Source organism: Octopus bimaculoides, chromosome 1, assembly GCF_001194135.2.
Source record: "Octopus bimaculoides isolate UCB-OBI-ISO-001 chromosome 1, ASM119413v2, whole genome shotgun sequence".
Taxonomy (NCBI): domain Eukaryota; kingdom Metazoa; phylum Mollusca; class Cephalopoda; order Octopoda; family Octopodidae; genus Octopus; species Octopus bimaculoides.
In genome coordinates, this window is record NC_068981.1 from 95843729 (window position 1) to 95855783 (window position 12055).

General features: G+C 34.7%; 1 protein-coding gene across 2 annotated transcripts in view; it reads left to right on the forward strand.

Annotated features, from left to right (window-relative positions):
- The window catches only part of LOC106876022 (dynein axonemal heavy chain 10), a 187264-nt gene that overhangs the window by 136661 nt on the left and 38548 nt on the right, over window positions 1-12055 (forward strand). For both annotated transcript variants that reach the window (XM_052968399.1, XM_014924396.2), the window contains exons 59-64: window positions 3274-3428; window positions 5101-5189; window positions 5373-5502; window positions 8710-8983; window positions 9977-10080; window positions 10869-11024. In XM_052968399.1, the coding sequence (XP_052824359.1) occupies window positions 3274-3428; window positions 5101-5189; window positions 5373-5502; window positions 8710-8983; window positions 9977-10080; window positions 10869-11024 (908 nt within the window). The remainder of the gene's footprint in view (window positions 1-3273; window positions 3429-5100; window positions 5190-5372; window positions 5503-8709; window positions 8984-9976; window positions 10081-10868; window positions 11025-12055) is intronic.

Here is a 12055-nt window from a genome sequence, read left to right on the forward strand (position 1 = left end):
TATATATATATATATATATATGTAAAGGAGTATTACATCGGTACGACAACGAGGGTCCCAGCTGATAAGATCAATGGAACACCTTGCTTGTGAAATTAACGTGCATGTGGCTGAGCACTCCACAGACACATGTACCCTTAACATAGTTCTCAGGGAGATTCAGCATGACAGAGTGTGACAAGGCTGGCCCTTTGAAATACAGGTACTATCCATTTTTGCCACCAGAGTGGACTGTTATTTCATATACATATAAATATAGATACAATCATCCATAGTACCCCATGATAATTTCCTCTGTGTTAACATCATAGGTTTTATTAGTGTCTTGCCCCTTTAACTGGCAATTAATATCTTGATTTGGAGTCTTCCCCTACCCAGCCTCCTTTAGAGACAGTTACTTGTACAAATCCTAAAATCCTGTCAATATCTATAACTATACCCAACTATAAATTGTCAACTCATTCATGCACTCCATTCTAAACAGACACTGTCCTCTAGCCTTAGATTTAGTAGTTGATAAAATAAGACTAATAAATTAATAATGAACCACAATGAACCAAATAATGACCTCATTGGTGTTGTGCCATAGGGCAAGGTCTGATGCATTTCTGATGCTGTTACAGATCTTCCTGATGAGCTGCTTGCTTACCTGGCTGATCTCAGACTTTGCCAGGTATATCAGCCTGCAGTTGAGGTTAGAGGCAAAGTTAGGCTTATGATCTTTGATTATTATGAAGGCCTTTCTTTTCACCAGAGTCTCTATCCTATCTTCTATACCTAGTTTAATAGCTATATCTCTGGCCTCCTGGTTAATATAATCATATGTGTGGGAGGTGGCCCTCCTGTATGTTTGTGTGATGCTTGTTAATAAGGAGCTGTGCATGTGTGTCACTACTTATCCTATAGAAATTTTTGGCAGAAAAAATTTTTGAAATAAAGAAATTTGTGAGAAAATGAGGTGGGGGGAAAGGCAGAAGTCTTTCCAAAGTATCTTTACAGGAAACAGCTTCAGGAGTTGTGAAGAAAGAATATGTAGGTAGTCTGTTACTGAGAACTATTCTATTGGACCTCTGTCTAATCACGTCTTTTAAGGTACACACACATACATAGAAAATGTGAGGTCATGGTAGAAAATTTTTACGATAGTTGATTTATGGAAAAGATTATGTTAAATGTTTGAAATGCAAATCTGTGAATGAAAATTAAATTCAGACCTCTACATGGTAGGTAGACCTGGTAGAAATAGCAGCCAAATCTCCCTCAAAACACCCTACTGAATTAATGTGACAATTCTGCATATTATGTAGTTTGAATGAGAAACTGTAAGGTGTGTGAGCAACTGGTTGTGTTAATGGCAGAAGAAAGGGGAATTGCATTGGAAAATGTTTTAATCGATGTTCTCGGTAAGTATGGGGGCTAGGAAAAAGTAGAAGAGGCATTAAGAAGTTGATGTTAAGAATTGCTTGAACAGAAAATGAAGCTGTAAGAATTAATGGGGAAATTGTATGTAAGAATTAATAACAGACGTATCCAATTTAAGAAAAGTGAAGATAAAATCTAAGTGAAGAAGTATGGAATAAGTAATTGTTATACGCTTATAGGAAAACAATTTATATTATAGAATAGATACATACCTGTTGAAGACGAAAATGTATGTGGGAGCTATTGGATGTGTGTATAATCATAGAGAAAGTGAAAGACATGAAATGGATGTGTGTGTGTATGTGTGTGTGTTTTTTTTTGCGGCTAATTTGGCAGGAGTTTTGCAGTCAGCAGGAGGTGGTTTGTCTTTTATCTCTCGATCAATGGCCGGACAAGTGAAAATATTTTTTAATATGTGTTTTGGGGAAAGGGGATCTTTTGAAGTGGGCGTCAAATGAAAAGAGACATGGACAGTTTTATGACTGAACTTCTTTTGAAGTTGGCGTGAGACAGAAGAATTGATGTGTGTGCATATATCTGTGTGTGTGTGTGTGTGTGTGTGTGTGTGTGTGTGTGTATGTTTGATGGGGTGTGCGAGGCAGAGAGAGTAATGTTGATGGTGTGTGAATATGAGAAAGAGAGAAAGAAAGAGAGAGAGAGAGAGAGATAACCGAAATTTTTTTTATTCAGTTTTTGTAGTAAGTTAATGTGTGAGTGATTGACAGAGAAAAACCGAGAGAGAGAGAGAGAAAGAGAGAGAGAGAGAGAGAGTGATTATGTATGTATGTATGAATGGCTTCAATGACACACACTCACATATATGCATGCATGCAGGTTGTTTTAATCGATTTTCTCGGTAACTATGGGGTGCTAGGAAAAAATACAAAGCACGTTCCAATTTATGCACCTGTCTCCACATGTGTGCCATTTTTCACGCGAATCCACCCAGCCGTTTGGCTGTGAACCTCAAGACAAGAAAGAATACAATGGTTGGCCATGTTCAATTTATATTATAGATAACTGTCCACCTCAGCTTGACCAAAAGCCTTGTAGTCACATAGCAAATGTGCTGAGTCAAATTGTTATTAAAATATATATATCTCCTACTGAATGTGTTGAATGCCACTTTCTCTCATTTGCTCACCTGTATATGTATATATATATATATATATATATATATATATATATATATATATATATGTATATATAAGATATAAGTTAGATGTATAAAAACCATCTAAGGGATAGATGTATCTAGAGGCACTCCTGGTAATTACTTCAGTATGTATGGTCTTTGTTATACAGTATACGGTAGTGGCTAATTTAAAGGTAAACCATAGTTTAATGTATATATAGAAGATAAGAAAATGGAGAAATAAATAACAATGAGAAGTGGATCTTTGGTGTTATAAAGCCATTATTTAATTAATTAAGTAAGATGGGAGTATGATAGAGTAAGTTTACAGCTGGAGTAAATATGTATTTACATCATTGCAATTGATAGACATCATCAGAACAAAGAAAGCAAAGATAAGCAAAAGGGAACAGAGAGAAAGAAAGTGTAAGGAAAAAAACAGGAAGAAGAAAATGTTCAATACTTTTGATAGTCTTACATTTTAGTTAAATTCAAAGTTCAATAAATCCAGTAAAATGTATATATATATTATGAATTATTACTCAATTCCCAGAAATTGAAAACATTTTCAAACTGATTTTGCTGCAAAAGTTTTCTTCACATTAGCTTGACAGTTCATCTAACATCAATCTCTGAAATATTTTCCTTCATAGATTTTAATACATTGGAATAAGTAACAATGAATTCTTGTTAAAAGTAATGCTTAATATTTCCAGGAGACCAAGGTCGAGAATTTATTGTACTTGGTGATAAAGAGGTTGATTATGATGCAAACTTCCGCTTATATTTGAACACTAAATTGGCAAACCCTAAATACTCACCAGATGTGTTTAGCAAATCAATGGTTATCAACTATACTGTTACTTTGAAGGTATGTTTTGCTCTTTAAAACCATTATCTCAAATAATTAATAGCTTGGTAATGTTTCAGTTCTGTGTCTCTCCTTTTATTAAATAGTATAAAATTTCTCATTTCTATGAAATATACCATGTTTCTCTCTTGCCTTACCAGCATTGTGGCCATATGTCCTAGGAAGATTTGTCCTCTTTGATGGAGAAGCTTCAGTTGCCCAACAATCATTGCGTTATGTTTTTCAGATAGGCATATTACTTCAACTACATCTAACACTCTGCTGGAAAATGGAGACCACCTTTACTTCAAAGGCTCTATAGTTTGTCTTTGGCAGAGGTGTCAGATTTGTTTACTTTTGTGGGCTGGATTGATGCCTAAACAAGAACTCACAGGCTGGATAGGGAGAATTATTCCTAAAAGCCCTATTCACAACATAGGCCAAAGTAAACGGATAAAGGAGTTAATAAACATTATAGCTTTATTAATAATAAAGAAAAGAAAGAATAGGAATCATTAGCAAAGTTTGTGTGGTGCAAAGTTATGCACATGGTACACACACACACACACACACACACACACACACACACACATTTATATAAGTATAACTAAGCAAGTTTGACAAAAAGAAATTGATTGAATAAGTACTAGGCTTACAAAGAATTAGTCCTGGTGTTGATTTATTTTACTAAAAACCCTTTAAAGCGGTGTTCCAGCATGGCTGCAGTCAAATAACTGAAACATGTTAAAGAATAAAAGAAAGAGTGTTTGGTATTAGGAAGGGCATCTAGCTGTAAAAAAGCCCTGCCAAAACAGACACAGTATCCTGCGTAGTCTTCTACATGGCTGGCTCCTGTCAACCATCCTACCCATGCATGCATGGAAGTTAGACATTAAACAGTGACGATGATGGTAATACAGTCTTATTAAATAAAAGTCCTTAGAGTGGAAACTGAGGCAGGAATTGTCCAAATGAATGCATGCAGTTCTAAGACCAGTGTTTGGTAATAAACTTGCAAATATCAATTATACACTAACATGCATATTCAATAGCAAATGAAAGTCATACACTGATGTATGCAATTAATAGCCATACACAGACACACATACCTTACACCAAAGGAAAACTATACAAAACCTCAAAATTTTCATTTGGTCCAGTGTTTAATAAATGCTGGATAAAGTGAAGTGCAAGTTGATACATCTTTTAGTATATGGTTTTGTATGTTTTTTTTTTTCAATCTTAACTCAAGTCAGTTTCTGATTCTGAATTCAAGCTAGTGATATATATTTTAGAGAATATTTTAAAATTAAAAAAAAAATCTTAATAATTAAAAAAAGAAAAAAATTGAACTGATTGCAGTGATAAACATTGCTGTGGGCTGTACGTTTGATATCTCTGGTTTAAGGGATGGAAAATATCTTAAGTTCCAAATATTCAAATATCTAACTAATACTTGCACTGACAAAATAAATAAGAAACAGTTAAATTTAAAACAAAAGTGAGTATTTTAGGAATTTTTAAGTGATTGATAGTTACATTTCATAGCAAAAATATCAATTACATTTGTGACTTTTACAAGCTGGAACCAAAATATTACATTTTTATTTCTGTAGTGAGCCAATCCATTATATAAGATACTTTACTAACACTGATATTTCTCATGGCTTCTTTAAAACCTGCTATTCCTCAGGGGCTGGAAGATCAGTTGTTAAGTGTGATTGTCAAATTTGAAAGGAAAGAACTGGAAGAGCAGAGAGAAAGACTTATTCAGGTAACAAGGTGAGTATTCATTTTAATTTGTGAAAAACCAGTGTCCTACTCAGAGACAGACTTGCTTCTCATTTGTTTATTATTAAGAAAGTCAGATTGTTCAAACTTACATGGTTCAGGACTGGAAAAATAACAAAAACTTGCTAATTAAAAGTTTGATTAGTTAACTATAGATTTGCTTTATGTTAACAGTGAAAACAAACGATTACTGAAAGATCTGGAAGATTCCTTGCTAAGAGAATTGGCAACATCTCAAGGCAACATGTTGGACAATGTTGAACTGGTGTCTACATTAGAGGAAACGAAAACTAAAGCAACAGAGGTCAGTGATTATTATCAATAATGTTTTAACCTTTTTGTTACTATATTTCTGTTGAAATACATTTCCTTTATTACTGTTAATTTTGAAAATAATGAACACTTTAGTAAAATAACTTTGTCTTTATTAAATCAGTGTTTAGAATATAAACTTACATGAGATTTTGATGGAATTTAATTTTAGATCTCTTTAAAACAGGAAATTTGTATTATAGAGCCAAAGGTGGTTTCAGGCAGATTGGTATTAAAAGGGTTAACCCTTTTCCATCAAACTTGTATACGAGAGAGTGCTGAAAGTTCCTGGTTTTGTGTAAAAGAAATACAGGAGGATCAATTAATTATGATTTTATTCAACATATTCCCATTTCAGATTTACACACTTATTGCAGCTGTCCTTCAGTTTTTCTAAGTCCTATAAAAGAACTCGGAAGGTTGGACCTCCAATCAAGCCTTCTGCAATACCCTTAAAGTCAGGAACTTTTCAGCACCCCCTTGTGCTGTTGCTGGTTAGGTTTATTTCTGTCAACAACTATGTCATATACTCTTTCTTGCAATTCTTGAAGTATCACTGTTAACTTACACTTACCTATTTTATCTATTTCTAATTAAATCCTCTAAACAATAATCTTTGATTGCCACATTGTAACTAATACAATAAAATAACGATTGAATGAGCAACTTGGTCTTAAGTTAAACTGTATGATATGGTAAAATCCAGAATCTGAGGAAACTGGTAGTCTACATCATCATCATCATTATTTCATGTCTGTTTCCCATGCTGATGTGGGTTAGATGGTTTGACTAGAACTTATAAGCTGGAGAGCTGTATTAGGAGGTTCCAGTCTGATTTGGTTTGGTTTCTACAGTTGGATACCCTTCCTAATGCCAACCACTCCAAGAATGAAGTGGGTGCCTTTTATGTGTCACTGGCACTGGCTACAACAGCAATTTCACTTGACTTGATGAGTCCTCTCAAGCACAGCAAATCACCAAAAGTCTCAATCATTTGTTATCACCTCTGTGAAACCCAAAATTTGAAAATCATGCTTCATCACCTTGTTCCATGTCTTCCTGGTTCTACCTCTTACCCAGGTTCCCTCCACAGTTAAAGATTGGCACTTCTTTATGCAGATGTCCTCCTCTGTATGCATCAGTAAAAATTAATCCATTTAAGAGAAAGAGTTCATTTGAGTTCATTTGCTGTGAAGAATGAAAAAATCTTATGCTATCTTCCTGGTAAGACAACTGCTGGAGAAGTATTAAGCCCAAAATAAACCTCTGTATTTGGCTTTTGTTGACCTGAAGAAAGCCTTTGATAGGGTTCCCTGCTCCCTTATTTGGTGGGCAATGCAGAGGCTAGAGATAGATGAGTGATTGGTGAGAGTTGTAACAAGCCATGCACAGGGATGGTGTCAATAAAGTCAAAGTCAGCAATGAGTATAACAAGGAATTTAGTGTACAGGTAGAAGTTTGCCAAGGACCAGTTCTCAGTCTCCTCTTGTTTATCATAGTCCTCTAGGCCATAGTCTTTGTGTGTGGCAGATGTGCAGGTACATTAAACACTTGAAATGTACAGAAAATAGACTCCCTCAAATGTCTGGTGGGATCTTTAGAAGCAGTAGATAGTTTCAGTTATTTAGGTGACTAAGTTAGTAATAGAGGGAGTAGTTCTGAAAGCATGGTGGCAAGAATAAGAATGGGCTGGGCAAAGTTCAGAGAGCAGCTACCTTTGTTGGTAACACAGGGCCACTCCCTCAGAGTGAAAGACAGATTGTATGATGTCTGTGTATGAACAGTTATGCTACATGCCATGAGACATGGGCTGTGACCCCTGAGGACATGCAAAGACTTGAAAGAAATGAAGCTAGCATGCTCTGCTGTATGGGTAGTGTTGGTGTGCATGTATGACCAAGTGTAAGTGATTTGAGAGAAAAATTGGGGATATGAGGCATCAGATGTTGTGTGCAAGAGAGTTGACTGAGCTGGTATGGTCATGTGATGTGTATGGATGAGGACAGCTGCATCAAGAAGTGCTGATCTCTAATTATAGTGGGAACATGTGGAAGGGGTAGATCCAGGAAGACATGAAATGAAGTGGTGAGAAAGGATCTTCAGATGTTGGGCTTCACAGAGGAGACGATAAGGGACTGAAACTTCTGGCAGTTTGCTGTGCTTGAGAAGACACATCAAGCTAAGTAAAATCTTGGCCATCTATACATACAGGCACGTCTTGTACGTTCCTCTCTCAGCTGAGAGATCCTACACTTGCGGACTCACAGGTGCTGGGTCCACATAAAAGCATTTGTTCTGGTGTGATGTAAAAGCACCCATGCTGGTGTCATATAAAAGCATCCATACTGGTGCCATATGAAAGTGCCCATGCCACTACCATGTAAAAGCACCTATACTGGTTCCACATAGAAGTGCCCATGTCAGTGTCCTATAAAAACGCTTGAGCTGGTGCTATATAAAAGCACCCAGTACACTCTGTAAAGTGGTTGGCATTAGGAAGGGCATCCAGCCATAGAAACCATGCCAAACCAGAGAAATGGATCCCAGGAAGCTCTCCAGTTGGTCAGCTCCTGTTGAACCATCCACCCCATGCCAGCATGGAGAATGGACATTAAATGATGATGATGAGACACTATTCCAAATGTATTATGTTTCAAAAGGTGGACACTGTTAGGTGAACACTGTTGGAGATAGCACAAAATAGAGATTAAAGCTAGTTATTTTGTAATATTTTGCTCAGAACTATGATTCATTCCATGATTCCATGACCAATCAAGTACATTCCTGCAATATTCTGGTGAAGTCAATGAGCTATACTCACTTCTAACTACCAAAACATGAGTTTCTGTAATAAAAAGAAGTTAGTAGCTCTTGACTCATTTCTGTAATGATAACCATTTACTTGATTAATTCTGATTCCCAGTTGCAACAGTCACTTTACAGAATTGCATATAAATTACTTCTTGTTTCACCTCTCTTTTCAGGAAGCTTTTCCTAATAAATTTCAAGAATTCTTGTCCTTTTTCCATTCACAAAATATTTACTCTCTTATCATTTCATTTTGACTGTACCAATTTAATTTGTTACTGTGATTTTATAATTTGTAAGGCTGTAGGAAAGGCTTTATTCCTTGGACATGATAAAAATTTAGAATATATGTATATATTTTTATTTCTTCTTCTTAAATCTTTACATTCAGGTTATTGAGAAACTTGCTTTAGGAGAGAAGACAGCAAAAGATATTGATAAACTACGGGATGGTTATCGGCCAGCGGCAAAACGTGGTGCTATTTTATTTTTTGTCCTGGCTGAAATGTCTGTGATAGACAACATGTACCAGTACTCTCTGTCAGCTTACTTACATGTGTTCAAACATTCACTGAAAAAGTCTATGCCTGATGCTGTTCTGATAAAACGTCTGAACAACATTATGAACACATTAACACAGAATATTTATGACTATGGATGTACAGGTAGGAGTTATTGATTTCTCTTTGTTTTTACTAATTAAATACATCACCGTCATAATCATTATCAATGTGTCTGACAGATGAACACTCATTAAATAATAAAATTTAACTGTCAAAATCTTTATTTGTAATACCTGATAGCTTCTGTTACCTGGCTCATTTAATCAACAGTGGAGGTGATTGTTGCAGAGACATAGTAGCCAGTGTAAGGACAAAGTGGAAAAAGTTCGAGTAACTATTACATTTGGGGGTAACAAAGGGTTTCTTTTCTAATTGAAAGGCAAATTGAATGATACTTGTGCATAAAGTGTGGTGAATATAGATGTGTGTAGGCTAGAAAGAAATGGAGCAAGTATATTCTGTTGGATGTCTAATGTCAGCATGCATAGTAAGTTGGATGTCTATTGTCAGCATGCAAGTTAAGTAAAGAAATGGGTATTAAAGGAATCAGATACAGCTGATTCCTCTGATCATACTTTTATAGATATGTGTACATTTGAAGGGAGATAGTAAGGTGAAGAATTACTAAGCAAACCAAATAAAAGGAGCCTGTTGAAGGAGGAAAATTCAAAAAGCTGTAGGTAGAAGTAGTGAAGTGTGATTTGAAGATGTTGGAGATGAATGAAACGACAGCTGATTGCAACAAGTAGTAAGACACTGTGTCATAGAAGACCTATCTAACCCATGCCTGCATTAAAAAATGGTTGTAATATGTTGATGACAATGATGTTTAGTGCATGTAAATCCTGTTTAAAATAGGAATGGATAAAAACAGGACTTCACCTCCAAAATTAGGTTTAATTTGAACTGGTTCTTAATAATAATTACCATAATCAAGATAAAAGTATAAAAATGATATATTTTATTAAATAATAACAAACTCAGTTGGTATTTCAAAAATGTCTTTTCCGCTTTTACAATTTCTTTAGTACTTGTATTTCTATATTCAATATTTTTTATTTAATACATTCAATATTTTTTGTTGAATTACTTTAGGAATCTTTGAGAAGCACAAGTTACTCTTTGCCTTCCAAATTACCATCAAACTGGAGCAGGATCTATCAAAAATCCATCAAGAAGAGTTAGAATTTTTTCTTAAAGTAAGACTTTTATATCGTATTCAAGTATCATTATATTGTAATATCTTTAATTACAACTGCACTCAATTCTTCCTTACTTGTTTTCTCTCAACTTTCTCCATTCTGAAATCATTGCTTCTCCCCAATCATGTTATTTGGTGACTTCATGTTATTTGGTTCATCTGATCTCTTTCTCTCTCAACTCAAACTGATATTGCAGATACAGAACCCAAAATACTTATCATCTAGAACTTTTTCAAACTTGCTAGCTCATATCCCTGACTCACCCATTGACTTTCTGAATACTCTTTATCTCTTCACTCCAAAATTCTACTGCAATCGTTCTGAACTGGAGTCCATATGTCCCCTGAGGCTTCAAATAAGATTTTTGGGATTCCACAAACAGAATAGTAAATTGGGGATCCAAAATAGAATTTTAAGGGCCCCTGAAAAAATTTTACTTTTGCTGTATGTATTGCAAGAAACAGCTAGGTTTCTTTCTCTAACATTCTACATACTTCAACATACACAAGTTAATGTATGAAAAACAAAATAGAAATTTTGAAAGAAGTTTCTATAAAACTAGTTTTTAAACATCGAATGGCTGTGAGGATAGGGTCCTCCAGAGTAAAATAGTAATCAAAGGGGTCCATAGATATAAAACAGTTAAAAACCTTCATTCTACAGTTTTGATCCAATGACATTTGCTAAACTCTTTCTAATTACTGATGTAGTTACTATCAACTAAGCTGATGCTGACAACAATGATGATGTTACCAGATACTATAACTGATCTGTTTTTTTTAAAGGGAAACATTGCTTTGGAGAAAAGTGCCAGAAAGAAACCTTTTCCATGGATCATCAATGAAGGATGGGAAGACTGTGTTCAACTTTCTGAAGAATTTCCAGAAAAATTCGGGGAGCTTCTTGATAATATTGAGAGTGAGGAGACAGTTTGGCAATCTGTAAGTTTAGTCAGACCAGATTATAGAACTTTTGTCTTATGTATTCTTTTTATGTATTTTATAAAACTATTATGAGAATAAGGTTTCAGAGGAAGGTTAGGAAACTCTGTATTTAATGATGATTTCAGCAGCTGGATGCCTATATATGGCCAGGGTTGACCATGGACTAAACAACAACAACAACAACAATAACAGCAGCAGTAGCAGCAGCAGTGGCAGCGGCATTGGCAGCAGATTTTTAAAGTTTCTTCACTTATATTTGCCATTTTTATTATTGATTTCTAACATTAGCACAAAAGCTGGGAATTTTAAGGTTAGGAAAAAGTTAATTTAACATAAGTATATTAGTATAAGTATAGCTATTTTATTTACCATGGAAGAATGAAAAGCAAAGTTGCCCCTAGAAAGAATTGAAATTGATTAAATACATAGTGTAAGATATTTAATCCATCACTGCTCTACCAGCCCTGCCACTGTACATTTCTGAACAAAGCTTGGTATGATTTCTTAATCACAAAAAGGATATATTAGAGTGGTACTCTGTCGACTTTTATGGGTAGAAATGATAAATAAAATTTATAAGGAAGAGGAAGATGTGTTGTGATGTTAATTCTTTTCCAGGAGTAAGCAATATAAACTCTGTGCAAAAGCTAGAATCAAGATTTAAAGCTGATTATGGAATATTTTACCTTACAGTAGCAAACTTGTTGATGAAATTTCTACTGTTTTACTTGAAATATAGGGATAACTTTTCAGAGAGTGAAATTAGTGATACACTTGATTTACTCTTGGAGTTGCTTCCCTTTATATTTGTTTCTACAATAATTTCCTGGGAATTTACTTGTCAACCTCTGAAATTGTTAAGCTTTATACTATGTAAGCAATAGTTAGTCATAATTCCTATATCATCTATAGATCATGTTGATGTTCATATAGCCATGTAATATATATATATAAATATACATGTATATCTATCTGTCTGTCTGTCTATATATATATATATATATATATATATATATATATATATATAT